The sequence below is a fragment of the Mobula hypostoma genome, chromosome 10, assembly GCF_963921235.1.
Source record: "Mobula hypostoma chromosome 10, sMobHyp1.1, whole genome shotgun sequence".
NCBI classification, from domain to species: domain Eukaryota; kingdom Metazoa; phylum Chordata; class Chondrichthyes; order Myliobatiformes; family Myliobatidae; genus Mobula; species Mobula hypostoma.
This window is the reverse complement of record NC_086106.1, coordinates 110,181,530-110,199,725: the sequence shown is the minus strand read 5'-3', so window position 1 is coordinate 110,199,725 and position 18,196 is coordinate 110,181,530. Positions and strand designations below refer to the sequence as shown.

General features: G+C 42.4%; 1 protein-coding gene across 1 annotated transcript in view; it reads right to left on the bottom strand.

Annotated features, from left to right (window-relative positions):
• The window catches only part of abcb7 (ATP-binding cassette, sub-family B (MDR/TAP), member 7), a 56,239-nt gene extending 41,779 nt beyond the window's left edge, over positions 1-14,460 (bottom strand). Inside the window, exon 1 of the mRNA XM_063061033.1 lies at positions 14,303-14,460. Within this exon, the coding sequence (XP_062917103.1) occupies positions 14,303-14,434 (132 nt within the window). The 5' untranslated portion in view covers positions 14,435-14,460. The remainder of the gene's footprint in view (positions 1-14,302) is intronic.
• Between the last annotated feature and the right edge of the window lie 3,736 nt (positions 14,461-18,196).

Genomic DNA, 18,196 nt, shown 5'->3' with positions numbered 1-18,196 from the left:
CACAAAACTTATACCACTCTTATGTTTTATTAGAATTCAGCTCCACTACCAGAAGACTTCGGCAGAATGGGGAAGTTCCCATTTTTAAAAAAAATCTTGTTATTAAAAACATTATTCATAAAAAAATTTACAAAAATAAACCACGCAATACATTTTCATCTTTACATTCATAGTCTATGTTTCCTGTACTGTTCTATTATATTCGTCCACATTAATAGCACTGCTGCCACTCATGTGGCCCCCTGGGGTGGTAGTTGAGGGGCTTCCTCACCCAAACTGGCCCATCTCTCTCCAGTATCAGAAGACCCCTACACTGTGGCCCTCCCCCACCAAGCCATAGTTGTGGCGACACCAAGCTTCAGTGTGTCCCTCAGTACCTATTCCTACAGCCTGAAATATGCCAGTCAGCAAAATTCCTCCACAGACATCTAGCAGACTAACAACTTTTGCACAGAGCAAAGTGAATCTTTCACCTAGTTGATGATCACCTCCATGTGTATCCCTGACAACAGCCCATTTTTCAAATGTTCCACACCGATAAGGAGGACTGCATCACTGATGAAGGATGTGCACAGACACATGGGCAGGATAAAAGAATGCCTCTTACCCTTTTCCTTACTGTTTCATTGTCCTAGAATAATAATTTTGATAGGAATCAAAATCTGTGTCTAACAGATTCACCGTTGTAAAAACAAGAGGTGTGAAAATTGAATAGTCATTCAAGATTATTCAAATAAACTTCATTATATTCCAGTTCTTTTCAATTTTATTGCAACGAATAGAGGTTAAACAAGTGACAGGTTTTGAAAAAACCTAAAGGGACTTTAAGAAAGAGGACCATGGAGGAGGTACAACCCATGTTTGCTCACTGCAATAAATGTAAAGCTGACCTTCAAAGGCAGCAGATATCATAACAACAACGGTAATAATAAAGCATTATTGAAAGGTGAGGATTCAGTATGTTTCTCACCAATCTCTACACCTCATATGGCTATTTCCAAACTACAGAGGAATGAACAACAATCTCTGCAAATGTTCTTTCGAGCTGTCAGAACCATACATCAATAATGCGGGGTAAGAGCTACCTGTTCTTTCCTTCAATACAAGATCTATTTTTAGTAGCATGAAGATTTGGGTGAGAGAGGAAGAAAGCTGCATTGATTAAAAAAAAAGAAAACACCAGAAATAATTAGCTAGTCAAATGGAATCTGTGGAGTAAAAAAAAGAGTCCACATCAAACTAGGTAGGAACAGTGAAGTGGCCAAAAGAGACCAGAGGAAGAAAGAATTGGGAAAGAAAAATGACTGGGAATGGAAGGTTGGAGCATGACTGCAGTCTGTAGCAGACAATACAGTCACAAAGATATCCTGTGCATTTCAATAGACTGAGAAGCGATTCAGCAGAAGTGTGCTTGAAATAGCTACCATGGTAAATTAGTCTCATGAGAAGTGTTCATGGAATCCAGAGTAAATACTGGGACAGCTAAACCTTGAGTCCCTGGATAACAAAGGAATATGGATACAAAATTACAAAAAAAAAATCAGCACATGTCAGACTTCAAAATATTAGTCTGGTAAGATTAAAAAATGTGCAAAAGCAAACTTAAAGGAAAATTGGAAAAGGAAAGTGAAAGTATGAAAAAGATGGCAAGCTAAATGAAAAGCATTGTATTTACTTTGATAACCACATAAAGAGCATGGCCTAATAGGTTGCAAAAGGATTAAAGGTATGTGGAATACTAAGTAGAAAAGATGCCAAATAAACAATGGATTCCGGTTGATTGGGCTATCGGATAATCAGGACAGCTGTTTATTTGGGACAACCCTTAAAGAACAAAAACTAACCTAGAAAATAGCCAGGATGCTCTTCATTTATTTGGGACCCTATGCAACTTACTTGGTACAGGAAACTGTTGTGGAACAGTTTCTAAGTAGCAACAGTCACATGAACTTGTGTGGCCTTTAGATACTACACCACGCTTAGAGCAAACAGTTTTTAAATAGTGTCAGTTGCGTGTGCTTGTGTTCAAAAAGCAGTCGTTGATAGGTGGTGATAAGTAAGCAGCAGCAAGACAATTTAGAATTGTTTTGCTCACTGTGGTTTCAAGTATTCAAGCATGAAGATGCCAGAAATGGCCATGAGTGAAAATGAAACTACTTCAACAAGAACTATGAAGAATATAAAGGTATCAACAATCATCTTGAATATTCCAATGAAAGTGAAGATTTGGAGGATACAGTCATTGATAGCATTGTATGAAAGCAGTGCATCTTCTGCACTTAAGTATCTGCACTAATTTTGTTCATTTACAATCAAAAGAACACAGTCATGTATTGGTTATCCATCATATCCAATGATGACAGTGAAACCCGTGGAGGTGAGTTTTTAAAGTGGAAAAGCCAGTGCACTGTGAAAGTTCCAGTTTCTCCACTTCAGAAGTCTGGCTCCAGTGCTACAAGTAGTTGTCACAAACTGGGGTCTTCCTTGGTTGCAGCAGATAACTTCTGTGCCTCATCATGCTCTTCGCTCTCCACGAAGCATTGCAGAACTGCAATGTTGACTTCACTGTTGATCTCATCCACCCAGTCCACCAGAAGTGACTTTTCACATGCTAGAACAGGAACGTTCCTACTTCACCTGGGTATGAGGCCTGCCGGCAACCCTCACCTGGTTTAGCCCTATAAAACCCTATATCAGAACGGTATGTATTTCCTGATGCACTCTATTTTCTGCTCTGTTGCTTTCTCTTTAAACAATTTCTAGAAGTTCAAGTCGAGGACCCCTTATCTGAAATGCTTGGGGCCAGAAGTGTTTTGGATTTTGGAATATATAACAGTAAAAATTATTACTTAATGTAATGACAAGTAATTATATTACTTGTCAGTATGTGCGGGCTAACAAAAGCAGTACAGCAACATCAGGGGAAATACCTGAATCAGCTGATGAACAACAACAAACAACAGCAGGCTTTCAGTCTCCACTTACAATGCCATGATTTGATTAAGAGGTTATGCAATACTGTATTTGTATTTTACTTTTTTTAGATTTGATATGATATAAAAACAAAAGATTGAATTTTAATTCCAAGTTAATGTAATGAAAACTACGTAAAAAGTCAACATTTTATTTTAATGCAATAATGCACTGGTCATGTTACACTCAAACAAAAATAATACGTTTTGTAATTACCAAAGGCGTGATGATCTTTGCTTAAAAAAGAAGATAATGCTGCATCAAACATGATAACTACATCAGGTCTTAGAAACTTGAGGGAGAGGGTACATCATCATTAACAACACTGCAGTTGAGGGACCTGAAAGCAGATGATCTTGGGATGAGGGGACACTGTGATGTTTCTTCCAGTGTTGTCTGCCTCATTAACAAAGTTCAAAGTACATTTATTATCAAAGAATGTGGCCCAATTAACAGTGGGCGCACAGCACAGCGACGAGGTTTCTCACAGGTCAGCGACGCTCGTTTAAAAGGAGAACTTTGCAGGCGTTTGGACATTCCAGAGGCCCAATCAGCAATGGGAGCAGAGCACAGCAAATTAAATAGAAGTACAGAAGGGCCAAGCAGAGCAGCCATTGTTGGGAGTAGGCTAGTGCTAAGAGTTGGAGTGTCAGGCTTTAGCTCGGAAGAGCTGTTGGCTCTGGGTAAGTTTCTGTTAAGGTTCCCTTTTTCCCTCTCTCTTGCTGTACTTAGTGTAGTAAATGGCTATTGTGTGTTCCTCATGCCAGATGCTGGAGTCCTGAGACCCAGAGTCTCCCAGGGAACTACATCTGCATGAAGTGCATCCAGCTGCAGCTTCTTGAAGACCGTGTAGGGATCTGAAGTAGCAGTTGGATGACCTACAGCTTATACGAGAGAGTGAGGAGATGATCGATCAGAGTTACAGGGAAGTAGTCACCCCAAAGTTGCAGGAGAGGAGTAGCTGGGTAACTGTCAGAAGAAATGGAAATGTGAACAGGCAGTTAGCACAGAGCACCACTATGGCCTTTCCCCTCAATAATAAGTATACCATTTGGATACTGTTGTCCCAGAAGAATGACATGGAGACCAGGTTACTGGCACTGAGCATGGGTCCATGGTGCAGAAGGTAGAGAGGAAGAGGAGGGGAGCGGTAGTGATAGGGGACTCAGTAGTCAGAGGAACAGACAGGAGATTCTGTGGATGTGAAAGAGACACCTGGATGATATGTTGCCTCCCCAGTGCCAGGGTCAGCGACATCTCAGATCGTGTCCACAACATTTTAGAGAGGCAGGGGGAGCAGCCAGATGTCTTGGTACATATTGGTACCAATGACAAAGAAAGGAAAAGCAATGAGGTCCTGAAGAGAGAATTTAGAGAGCTAGGTAGATAGCCAAGAAGCAGGATCTCCAGGGTAGTAATTTCTGGACTGCTACCTGTGCCTCGTGCTAGATGATTTGGCAGATAACTGTGTGGCTGAGAAGCTGGTGCAGGGGACAGGGCTTCAGGTTCTTGGATCATTTGGATCTCATCTGGGGGAGGTATGACCTATACAAAAGGGACGGATTGCAGCTGAACCAGAGGGGGACCAATATTCTCGCAGGCAGGTTTGTTAAGAGTTGTTGGGGAGGGATTAAACTAATTTGGCGTAGGGTAGGAACCAGAATAGGATGGTTTGTGGAAAAAAAGCAAAGATAGCGTGCAGTCAGACAGTCAGCAAGGGCAGGAAGGACAAAACTGCAGCGAGCAGGGTGACTATCAGTGCATTAGAGATGCAAAATCAAAAAGAGTAGCAAATATAGCACTCAAAGTGTTGTACATCAATGCATGGAATATAAAAAAATAAGGTGGATGATCTCGTTGCACTATGACAGATTGTCAGGTATGATGTTGTGGCCATCACTGAATCGTGGCTGAAGGATGGCTGTAGATGGGAGTTGAATGTCCAAGGTTACATGCTGTATCGGAGGGATAGCAAAGTAGGCAGAGGGGGTGGCTTGGCTCTGCTGGTAAAGAATGGCATTAGATCAGTGCAAAGGTAAAAGGAGCCTGATGGCAACTATAGCAGGCCTCCCAACATCAGCTGGGATGTGGACCACAGATTACAAAAGGAAGTAGAAAAGGCATGTCAAAAGGGCAATGTTACATAACCATATAAAATTACAGCACAGAAACAGGCCATCTCGGCCCTTCTAGTCCATGCCGAACTCTTACCCTATCCTATTCCCACTGACCTGCACTCAGCCCATAACCTTCCATTCCTTTCCTGTCCATATATCTATCCAATTTAACTTTAAACGACAACATAGAACCTGCCTCAACCACTTCTGCTGGAAGCTCGTTCCACACAGCTACCACTCTCTGAGTAAAGAAGTTCCCCCTCATGTTACCCCTAAACTTTTGTCCTCTAATTCTCAACCCATGCCCTCTTGTTTGAATCTTCCCCACTCTCAATGGAAAAAGTCTAACCACGTCAACTCTATCAATCCCCCTCATACTTTTAAACACCTCTATCAAGTGTCCCCTCAACCCTCTATGCTCCAAAGAATAAAGACCTAACTTGTTCAACCTTTCTCTGCATCTTAGGAGATGAAACCCAGGCAACATTTTAGTAAACCACCTCTGTACTCTCTCAATTTTATTGACATCCTTCCTATAATTCGGTGACCAGAACTGTACACAATACTCCAGATTTGGCCTTACCAATGCTTTATACAAATTCAACGTTACATCCCAACTCCTATACTCAATGCTCTGATTAATAAAGACCAGCAAACCAAAAGTTTTCTTCACCACCCTATCCACATGAGATTCTATCTTCAGGGAACTATGCACCATTATTCCTAGAACCCTCTGTTCTAAAGCATTCTTTAATTCCCTACTATTTACCATGTATGTCCTATTTTGATTAGATCTACCAAAATGTAGCACTTCACATTTTTCAGCATTAAACTCCATCTGCCATCTTTCAGCCGACTCTTCTAACTGTCCTAAATCTCTCTGCAAGTTTTGAAAACCTACCTCATCATCCACAACACCACCTATTTTAGTATCATCTTCATACTTACTAATCCAATTTACCACCCCATCATCTAGATCATTAATATATATTACAAACAGCATTGGACCCAGTACAGATCCTTGAGGCACACCACTACACACCGTCCTCCAATCTGACACACAGTTATCCACCACTACTCTCTGTCGTTTCCCATCTAGCCACTGCTGAATCCATTTTACTACTTCCATATTAATGCCTAACAATTGAACCTTCCTAACTAACCTTCCATGTGGAACCTTGTCAAAGGCCTTACTGAAGTCCATATAGACAACATCCACCATTTTACCCTCGTCAACTTTCTTAGTAACCTCATCAAAAAATTCAATAAGATTTGTCAAACATGACTATCCACGCACAAATCCATGTTGACTGTTCCTAATCAGACCCTGTCTATCCAGAAAATTATATATACCATCTCTAAGAATACTTTCCATCAATTTACCCACCACTGACGATAGATATGATAGTCATGGGAGATTTTAACATGCAGATCGATTGAGAAAATCAGGTTGGTAATAGATCTCAAGAAAGTGATTTTGTTGAATGCCTCAGAGATGGCTTTTTAGAGCAGTTTGTCATTGAGCCTACCAGAGGATCAGTTATATTGGATTGGGTGTTATGTTATGAACCAGAGGCGATTAGGAGGCTTAAGGTAAAAGAGGCCTTACTGATCACAATATAATTGAGTTCAACTTGAAATTTGATAAGGAGAAAGTAAAGTCTGATGTAGCAGTATTTTAGTGGAATAAAGGAAATTACAGTGAGAGAGAAGTTGGCCAAAATAAATTGGTCATCCTGCCAGCAGAGAAGCAATGCAGCGAGTTTTTGGGAAAAATGAGGAAGGTGCAGGACGGATGTATTATAAAAACAAAGAAATACCGAAATGGCAAAATAGAACAACCGTGGCTGACAAGGAAGTCAAAGCTAATTTAAAAACAAAAGAGGGGGCACACAACAAAGCAAAAATTAGCAGGAAGATAGAGGATTGGGATGCTTTTAAAAAAAAACTATAGTCAGCAACTAAAAGAATCATTAAGAGGTAGAAGATGAAATATGAAAGCAAGGTAGCAAACAATATCAAAGTGGATAGTAAAAGCTTTTTCAAGTATGTAAAAAAATAAATGAGAGATGAGAGTGGATATAGGACCGCTAGAAAAAGAGACCGCAGAAATAATAACAGGAGACAAGGAGACGTCAGATGAACTAAACGAGTATTTTGCATCAGTCTTCACTGTGGAAGACACTAGCAGTGTGCCAGGTGTCGTAGTGTGTGAAGGAAGAGAAGTGAGTGTGGTTACGACTACAAGGGAGAAGGAGCTCAAAAAGCTGAAAGACCTAAGGGTACATTAGGCACCCGGACGAGATGAAATGCACCTTAGGGTTCTGAAAGAGGTAGCTGTAGAGATTGTGGAGGCATTAATAATGATCTTCCAAAAATCACTGGACGCTGGCAAGGAGCCATAGGACTGGAAAATGGGAAATATCACTCCACTATTTAAGAAAGGAGGGAGGCAGCAGTAAAGAAATTATAGACCAGTTAGCCTGACCTCAGTGGTTGGGAAGATGTTGGAGTCAATTGTTAAGGATGAGGTTATGGAGTACTTAGTGACACAGGACAAGATAGGACAAACTCAGCATGGTTTCCTTAAGGGCAAAATCTTGCCTGACAAACCTAAGAGTCAGTGGTATTACAGGAAAGTTACTAACATGATTAGGGCATTGGCTGATTGGTAGGAGGCAGCAAGTGGGAATAAAAGGGTCTTAGTCTGGTTGGCTGCCAGTAACTAGTGGTCTTCCACAGGAGTTGGTGCTGGGACCACTTCTTTTTATGCTGTATATCAATGACTTAGATGATGGAATAGATGGCTTTGTTGGCACGTTTGCAGATGATACGAAGATTGGTGGAGGGGCAGGTAGTGGTGAGGAAACAGGTAGGCTGCAGAAGGACTTAGACTGATTAGGAGAATGGGCAAGAAAATGGCAATTGAAATACAATGATAGAAAATGCATGGTCATACACTTTGGTTGTAGAAATAAATGTGCAGACTATTTTCTAAATGGGGAGAAAATCCAAAAATCTAAGATGCAAAGGCACTTGGGAGTTCTTGTGCAGAGCATCCTAACGGTTAACTTGCAGGTTGAATTGGTGGTGAGGAAGGCAAATGCAATCACAAAGAGAAAGTCTGCAGATGCTGGAAATCTGAGCAACACACACAAAATGCTGGAGGAACTCAGCAGGCCAGACAGCATCTATGGAAGAGAGTACAGTAGACATTTTAGGCCAAAACCCTTTGGCAGGACTGGAGAAAAAAAGCTTTGGACTGGGTTTAAAAGGTGGGAGGGGGGGTAGAAACACAAGCTGACAAGTGAAACCTGAACAGGGAGGATGAAATAAAGAGCAGGGAAGTTAATTGATGAAAGAGACAGAAGACCATGGAAGTAAGAAAAGGGGGAAGGAGCACCAGAGGGAGGCGATGGGCAGGCAAGGAGATAAGGTGAGAGAAGGAAAAGGGGATTGGAAATGTTGAAGGAGAGGGTGGGTGGGAGGCATTACCAGAAGTTTGAGAAATCGATGTTCATGCCATCAGGCTGGAGGCTACCCAAATGGAATATAAGGTATTGTTCCTCCAACTCAAGTGTGGCCTTACTATGACAGTGGAGGAGGCCATGGATGGATATATCGGAATGGGAATTGGAAGTGGAATTCAAATGGGTGACCACTAGGAAATCCCACTTTTTTAAGTTAAGTTTTTTTTCTTGTTAGTGCATAGCTAGTGTGCTGAGAATGGATCTGGAGGTAGCGCATGTTCCTTGTGTGAGATCTGGGAAAATGGCAGACCTCTAGACTCCCTGATAACTACATCTACACAAAGTGCATTGAGCTACAGCTCCTTAGGAAACAGTATTAAGGAAACGGAGCTGCAGCTTGACGAACTTCAGCTCATATGGGAGAATGAGGAAGTGATGGATAGGGATTCTGTAACTCCTAAGTTGCAGGAGGCAGGTGCCTAAGTGACTGTCAGGAGGAGGAAAGGGAATGGGCAGCCAGTGCAGAATAACCCTGTAGCAGTTCTCCTCAATAACAATATCACTTTCGATACTGTTAGGGGATGGACAACCTACGGTGGGAATCGGCAGCGACCAGGTCTCTGGCACTGAGTCTGGCTTTGTGGCTCAGAAGTGAAGGGGTAAGAAGGGAAGTGCAGTAACTATGGGGGATTCCATAATTAGAGAAGCAGAAAGCAGATTCTGTGGACATGAAAGAGGATCCCGGGTGGTATGTTGCCTCCCAGCTGTCAGGGTCAGGAATGTCTCGGATCAGGTCCAAGGCATTCAAAAGGGGGAGGGTGAACAGCTGGAAGTCGTGGCACTTATTGGTAACAATGATATGGATATGAAAAAGGAGGAGGTCCTGAAGAGAGAATATAGGGAGTTAGGCAGAAAGCTGAAAAGCAGAACCCTCAGGGTAGTAACCTCCAGATTGCTGCCTGTGTCACCTGCTAGTAAGGGCAAGAACAGGATGATTTGGCACATGAATGCATGGCTGAACGATCAGTGCAGGGGGCAAGGTTTCAGATTCCTGGACCACTGGGATCTATGACATGTATAAAAAGGATAGGTTACACCTGAATCCGAGGGGGCAGGTTTGCTAGAGCTGTTGGGGAGGATTTAAATTAATTTGGCATGGGGATGTGAACCGGATTGATAGGGCCAAGGCTGGGGCAGTTGGTATACAGTACAGTAGATACAGTGTGTAGTGAGACTGTGAGGAAAGACAAGATAATTGGGCAAAATTGCAGTCAGTGGGATGGGTTAAAGTGTAACAGGGGACCAAAATCAAAAAGGGCATTGAATACAGGCCTGAAGGTTTTATATTTGAATGTACACAGTATACAGAATAAGGCAGATGTGTTAGAGAATGGCAGGTATGATGTTGTGGGCATCTCCAAGTCGCGGCTGAAAGAAGATCATAGTTGGGAGCTTAACATCCAAGGATACACATTGTATCAAAAGGACAGGCAGGTATGCAGAGAGGGTGGGCAAAACTGCTGGTAAAAAAAATGAAATCAAATTTTTAGAAACATAGGATCAGGATATGTAGAATCCCTGTGGGCAGAGTTACGAAACTGCAAGGGTAAAAAGACCCTCATGGGAGTTCTATACAGCCTCCAAACAGCTGCCAGGGCATGGGCTACAAATTACAAAGGGCTATAGAAAAAGTATGTAAAAGGGCAAAATTGCATTAGTCTTGGGGGATTTCAATATGCAGGTAGATTGGGAAAATCCAGTTGGTGCTGGATCCCAAGAGAAGGAATTTGTAGAATGTCTACATGATGGCTTTTTAGACCAGCTTGTGGTTGAGCCCAATAGCAATTCTGGATGGGGTATTATGTAATGCCCCAGATTTGATTAGGAAGCAATCACAGGGTTCATTTGATTAAGAACCCTTCGGAGGGAGCAATCATAAAATGACAGAATACGCCCTGCAGTTTGAGAAGGAGAGCTAAAATCATATGTATTAGTATTACAGTGGAATAAAGGGAATTACAGAGCATGAGAGAGGAGCTGGCCAAAGTTGATTGGAAAGGGACACATTCAGGGATGATGGTAAAACAGCAATGACTGGTATTTCTAGGATAGATTTGGAAGGCACAGGAAAGATACATCCCAAAGATGAAGTAGAGTTCTAAAGGGGGGTGAGGCAATCATGGCTGACAAGAAAAGGCAAAAACAGTATAAAAGCAAAAGAGAGGGCATATCATATAGCAAACATTAGTGGGAAGGCAGAGGACAGGGAAGTTTTTAAAAACCAACAGAAGCCGACTAAAGAGCCATAGAGAAAAGATGAAATACGAAGGTAAGCTAGCCAATTGTACACAAAAAAAACATCTTTTTTCAGGTATATAAAGAGTAAAAGAGAAATGAGAGTGGAGATCAGACCATTGGATAATTACATTGTAAAGGTAGCAATGGGGGACAAAGAAACAGCAGAGGAACTTTGTAAGTACTTTACGCCAGTCCTCACTGTGGAAGACATCAGCAGAATGCCAGAAAAAAAGCACCAGGGGGCAGAAGCAGTGTTGCTACAATAATTCAACAAGTGTTTGGGAAGCTAAAGAGTCCGAAGATAGATAAGTTACTTGGACCAGGTGGACTACACCTCAGGGTTCTGAAAAAGACATTTTTAATAACGATCTTTTAAGAATCACTAGATTCTGAATGGTTCCTGAGGACTGGAAAATTACAAATGTCACTCCACAGTTCACGGGAATGAGGCAGAAGAAAGGAAATTATAAGCCAGTCAGCCTGACTTCAGTGGTTGGAAAGTTGCTGGGAATCTATTATTAAGGATGAGGTTTTGGGGTACTTGGAGGCACATGTAAAGCAGGGCAAAGCATGGAGGGGAAATCTGCCTGACAAATCTGTTGGAAATAACAGGCAGAATAGACAAATGAAAAGTCAGTGGATGATTATTTTATGGATTTTCAAAGGCCATTGCCAGTGTACCACACATAAGGCTGCTTAACAAAATAAGAGCCTATGGTATTATGGGAAAGCTATTAGATTGGATAGAAGATTCACTGACTGACAGCAGGCAAAGAATGGAAATAAAGGGGGCCTGTCCTGGTCGGCTGCCAGTGACTATGGTTGTGCAGTGGGATCAGTGTTGAGACCACTTCTTTTCACATTGTATGTCAGTGATTTGGATGAAGGGATTAATGGTTTTGCAGCCAAGTTTGCATACAAAGTTACTGGAGGTAACTTCTTTACACAGAGTGTAGTGAGAACCTGGAATAAGCCTCCAGAGGAAATGGTCAAGATGGGTAGCCTGACCTCAGCAGATGGGAAGATGTTGGAGTTGATCATTAATGACGTGAATTTGGGGTACTTGGAGGCACATAATAAAATAGGCCAAAGTCAGCACAGTTTCCTTAAGGGAAAATTTGCCTAACAATCTGTTGGATTCTTTGAGGAAACAACAAGCAGGGTAAACAAGTAGAATTGGTGGATGTTGTGTACATGGATTTTCAATCCGCCTTTGGTAAGGTGCCACACATGAGGCAGCTTAACAAGATAAGATCATACAGTATTACAGGAAAGATACTAGCATGGATAGACCGTTGGCAGGAGACAAAGAGTGGGAGTAAAGGGAGACTTTTCTCACTGGGCTGCTGATAACTAGTGGTTTCCATGGGGGTCAGTGTTGTGATTGCTTCTTTTTACATGACCCGATTTGGATAATGGAATTAATGGCTTTTGGCTAAGTTTACAAAGATAGGTGGAGGGGCAGGTAGTGTTGAAGAACCAGGGAGGCTGCAGAAGAACTTGGACAGATGAGGAGAATGGGCTACAAAGTGGCAGACGGAATATGGTGTCGGGAAGTGTATGGCCATGCACTTTGGTAGAAGAAATAAAAGCATTGACTATTTTCTAATTGGGGAGAAAAGGGACTTGGGAGTCCTCATGCAGGATTCCCTCAAGGTTAGTATGTAGGTTGAATTCGTGGTGAAGAAGGTAAACGCGATGATAGCATTTATTGCAAGAGTACTAGAATATAAAAGCAAAAGTAATACCGGGGCTTTATAAAGCACCGATGAGGCTTCACATGGGGGTGGGGGTGGGGAATCTCACTGAAACCTATCGAATGTTGAAAGGCCTAGACAGAGTGGATGTGGAGAGGATGTTTCCTATGCGGGGGGAAGACAGAGTGTCTAGGACCAAAGGGCACAGCCTCAGAATTGACGGACATCCATTCAGAACGGAGATGTAAAGGAATTTAGCATGTGGATGGTGAATCAGTGGAATTACTTGCCCCAGAAGCTGTGCAGCTCAGGTCGTTAGGTGTAATTAAGACCAAGATTGATAGGTTCTTGATAAGTCAAAGCGTGAAAGATTACGAGAAGATAGAACAGGGTTGAGGGGGAAACAGAACAGCAGACCTGACGGGCCAAATAGCCTAATTCTGCTATGTCTAATGGTCTAAATGGAACATGGAGGGGAGGGCCTTGAAGGCTTATGAGACAAATAAATGTAGACAAGTGGAACTAGTAGGGATGGATCAGTTGGGCTGCAGCACCTTGTTCCATGCTATGTTACTCTGTCGTTACCTAATTCTATGCTTCCAAAGATAATCAGAACCTCATTTTAGTTCACCCACTATTTGAAAGAACTCATCATCTGACATTGAAACTTTCTTCTTCTATTTCCAAAAGGTCAAGTTGCAAACAAATGTCTAAACGAATTTTAGAAGCAATGCAAATCCATATAGTGCTGTTACCATGTGTCAGCCAGATAGCCTTTGACAACTTTTCAAAATAAGGTATGCTAAAGGCAAAGATATATATTTTGAAAAATTGGTTTAAAAAATAATTATTTCATTAGTATTAGACCTGTTTTGCAGAAGAATCCAGCCTAAGAATTACAATTAGGAGCAATACTTTAAATCGTTTCTCAACACACTTGTTTTAGCAATAGTTAACCTTTGCCCCTTACATGTATAGAAGGCTTCAAATGAGGTGATGAAATTCTGAAGACACATGCTGCTCTACGTATTACCAAGGTTAATAATCATTTTTCCATATCTGACTTCAACTGACCATTATTCACAAGCGAAATGGAGTATCATAACTAATACGATTATCAGCTATAAATAACTAAAAGAAATAAGATTTAGCTATATTAAGTGAAACAAGTAAAGCCGCTACATGTGTCACATCGACTTCCCGGTAACAATAGGAAGCGACTGCATATGGCTAAATCCATCTCCACATTGGATCTGCCTCATGCAGTTAATGTTCAGCACCAACACAAAATGAAAATAACGGGCATAGATTTCCGTTCGCAACAAGGACACAAAGTTCTCGGTAAACCTTTGATATGCGAGGGATTAATCGCTGTCATTTGATTCAGTATGTCACGCTGTAGATTTCTTTCGCTTTCATCTGTGCCGGGACATTCTCAGCCGGATACGGAGAGCAGAAACAGAGATAATCGAAGCTGTAGTAACCAGGTCACTATAACTAAAGGACAGGGAGCTCCTGCTGTCCAGACCCAGCCGGCGGCAGACCGTTTGACCACGGTGTCCCGGACCGGACAGATCCCCAACGCTGGCGCTGCGCAGACCCGGCCAGCGGATCGATCCCCGGGCGTCCGCTGCCCAGTGCCGGCCAGTGGGCAGGCAGTTCCGACCACGTCGTCTCCCTTCCCATCCACAATGATCCGACCCACACCGTCCTTCACACAACCTTCGCCCCATTCCCAACCGCTCACCTCGCGCCGTCGCCGAGTCCGATGCCTGGAGCTCCAGAGTACGTGTGCCGAGCTGGCGGGCTGCAGGAGGAAAGCGAGCCGGCGCCTGTGGAGGGACACACCGCACCGTAACGACGCCCACAGCAGCGCCATCTTGGACAACGGCCCGCTGCATGATGGGACGGCTCTCTTTACGTGACCAGAGTTCAGCCTCCCAGCTCAGAGCTACGATCCGGCCAGCACGCATCATTACAGCACTGGCAGCGAGCGTAACCGGGAGGTGTTATCGACAGCACTGAAACATTACTACTGCCCTGGGAGTAGACAGATGAGTATAAAATGGAGCATAATACTATTGGCAGCATTGTTATAGGAAGAACGAAGCTTTAAACATAATTGTGCTGGGAGTATGAGATTAGTATAAAATAGAACACGACAACTGGAAGGTACTATTGACAGGAATATTATCAGGAGAAGTAACATGCAAAGCATTATTACAGGCTAAATAATACCCAAGGCATTATAACTGGGACATTAAATAATACTTAGAATATTATTACCAAGAAAAAAAATGTTTAGAACATGATTGCAGGGTACATTATTATGTGTGTTATTACTTCCAGAAATAAGACTCTTACAACTGGGAGTATAATGCTTTAGAACTGGGAGAATTATTGCTGGGAGAAAAAAATGTTTAGAACATTATTACAGTGTTCAGCAGGAAGAGTACTGCTATTATTGCGAGAATAATAGTTAAGTCAAAATTGCTAGCAGCAATTTTATAAGTAGCAGTGCTATCATAAAGTACTCAATATTTGTATTGGTGAAAAGTATGTCAACAATAACACAACATTACTGACAAGTAATACTCAGAGCATAATTACTGAGAGAAATACACTGCTACTGGAAGGCATTATAAGACCATTCATGCTGGTAACAGCACAATGTGGAACATCAGTAGCAATAGTATTTCTGTATTTCTTCAAGGAAGTTTTGAGCGCATCTTTGAATCTAATAGTCCTATGATGATTGGTATCAACTTTCCATCTCCTTTATTTTTGGCTGGAAATTCAATGGTAGTTCTGTGAACATTGTGACTGATAGCAATAGTACTCAGAATATTATTAGTGATAACAATGTTGGACCAATCTTATTAGTAGTAGTTTTAGCACTAAGCTGTGTTCATTAACAACAAGAATTCCCAGGGGATTGCAGTTACGTAAAAACCTAGAAAATCTTAAGCACAATACAGGCCCTTCGGCCCACAATGCTGTCCTATATAGCTGTAACATTACCACTTGGCTCTTAAACTCAATCCACGGTTGATGAAGGCCAATGCACCGTATGCCTTCTTAACCACAGAGTCAACCTGCGTAGCAGCTTTGAGTGTCCTATGGACTTGGACCCCAAGATCCCTCTGATCCTCCACACTGCCAAGAGTCTTGCAATTAATACTCTATCCTGTCATCATATTTGACCTACCAAAATGAACCACCTCACACTTATCTGGGTTGAACTCCATCTGCCACTTCTCGGCCCAGTTTTGCAACCTATCGATGTCCTGCTGTAACCTCTCACAGCCCTCCACACTATCCACAACACCCCCAAACTTTGTGTCATCAGCAAATTTACTAACTCATCCCTCCACTTCCTCATCCAGGTCATTTATAAAAATCACAATAGGGGTCCCAGAACAGATCTCTGAGGCACACCACTGGTCACCGGCCTCCATGCAGAATATGACCCATCTACAACCACTCTTTGCCTTGTGTGGGCAAGCCAGTTCTGGATCCACAAAGCAAGGTCCCCATGAATCCTATGCCTCCTTACTTTCTCAATTAACCTTGCATGGAGTACCTTATCAAATGCCTTGCTGAAATCCATATACACTACATCTACTACTCTACCCTCATCAATGTGTTTAGTTACATCCTCAAAAAATTCAATCAGGCTCATAAAGGCACGACCTGCATTTGACAAAGCCATGCTGACTACTCTTAATCATATTATGCTTCTCCAAATGTTCATAAATCCTGCCTCTCAAGATCTTTTCCATCAACATACCAACAACTGAAGTAAGGCTCACTGGTTTATAATTTCCTGGGCCAACTCTACTCCCTTTCTTAAATAAGAGAACAACATCTGCAACCCTCCAATCCTCTGGTACCTCTCCCGTCCCCACTGATGATACAAAGATCATTGCCAGAGGTTCAGCAATCTCCTCCCTCGCCTCCCACAGTAGCCTGAGGTACATCATGTTCGGTCCCGGAGACTTATCCAACTTGATGCTTTCCAAAAGCTCCAGCACATCCTTTTTTTTTAAATGTCTATATGCTCAAGCTTTCCAATCTGTTGTAAATCATCCCTACAATTGCCAAGATCCTTTTCCGTAGTGAATACTGAAGAAAATTATTTGTTAACTACCTCTGCTATCTCCTCCGATCCCATACACACTTTTCCACTGTCATACTTGATTGGTTCTGTTCTCTCATGTCTTATCCTCTTGCTCTTCACATACTTGTAGAATGCCTTGGGGTTTTCTTAAATCCTGCTCACCAAGGCCTTCTCATGGCACCTTCTGACTCTCCGAATTTCATTCTTAAACCCCTTCCTGGTAGCCTTATAATCTTCTAGATCTCTATCATCACCTAGTTTTTTGAACCTTTTGTAAGCTTTTCTTTTCTTCTTGACTAGATTTTCAACAGCCTTTGTACACCACGGTTCCTGTACCCCACCATCCTTTCCATGTCTCATTGGAACGTACCTATGCAAGACGCCACTCAAACATCCCCTGAACATTTGCCATATATCTGCCGTACATTTCCCTGAGAACATCTGTTCCCAATTTATGCTTCCAAGTTCCTGCCTGGTAGCTTCATATTTCCCTTTACTCCTATTAAACACTTTCCTAACTTTCCTTTTCCTATCGCTCTCCAATGCTATGGTAAGGGAGATAGAATTATGATCACTATCTCCAAAATGCTCTCCCACTGAGAGACCTGATACCTGACTAGGCTCATTTCCCAATACCAGATCAAATACAGCCTCTCCTCTTGTAGGCTTATCTACGTATTGTGTCGGGGAACACACCCAACAAACTCCACCCCATCTAAACCCCTTGCTCTAGGGAGAAGCTAAACAATATGGGGGAAATTAAAATCTCCCATCATGACAACCCTGTTATTATTACACCTTTCTAGAATCTGTCTCCCTATTTGCTCCTCGATGTCCCTGTTGTTATTGAGTGGTCTATAAAATCAACCAGTAGAGTTATTGACCCCTTCTTGTTTCTAACTTCCACCCACAGAGACTCAGTGGACAATCCCTCCATGACTTCCTCCTTTTCTGCAGCCATGACACTATCTCTGATCAGTAATGCCATGCCCCCCACCTCTTTTGCCTCCCTCCCTGTACTTTCTGAAACATCTAAAGCCTAGCACTCTGAGTAGCCATTCCTGCCCCTGAGCCATCCAAGTCTCTGTAATGGCCACCACATCATAGCTCCAGGTACTGATCCACGCTCTAAGCTCATCTGCTTTGTTCATGATGCTTCTTGCATTAAAATAGACACATCTCAAACCATTGGTCTGATCATATCCCTTCTCTATCACCTGCCTACCCTCCCTCTTGCATTGGTCTCCAAGCTTTCTCTATTTTTTTGAGTTAACCGCCCCTTCCTCCGTCTCTTCAGTTCGGTTCCCACCCACCCCCAGCAATTCTAGCTTAAACTCTCCCCAGTAGCCTTAGCAAACCTCCCTGCCAGAATATTGGTCCCCCTGAGATTCAAGTGCAATTCGTCCTTTTTGTACAGGTCGCGCCTGCCCCAAAGGAGGTCCCAAATTTCCAGAAATCTGAATCCCTGCCCCCTGCTCCAATCCCTCAGCCACGCATTTATCCTCCACCTCACTCTATTCT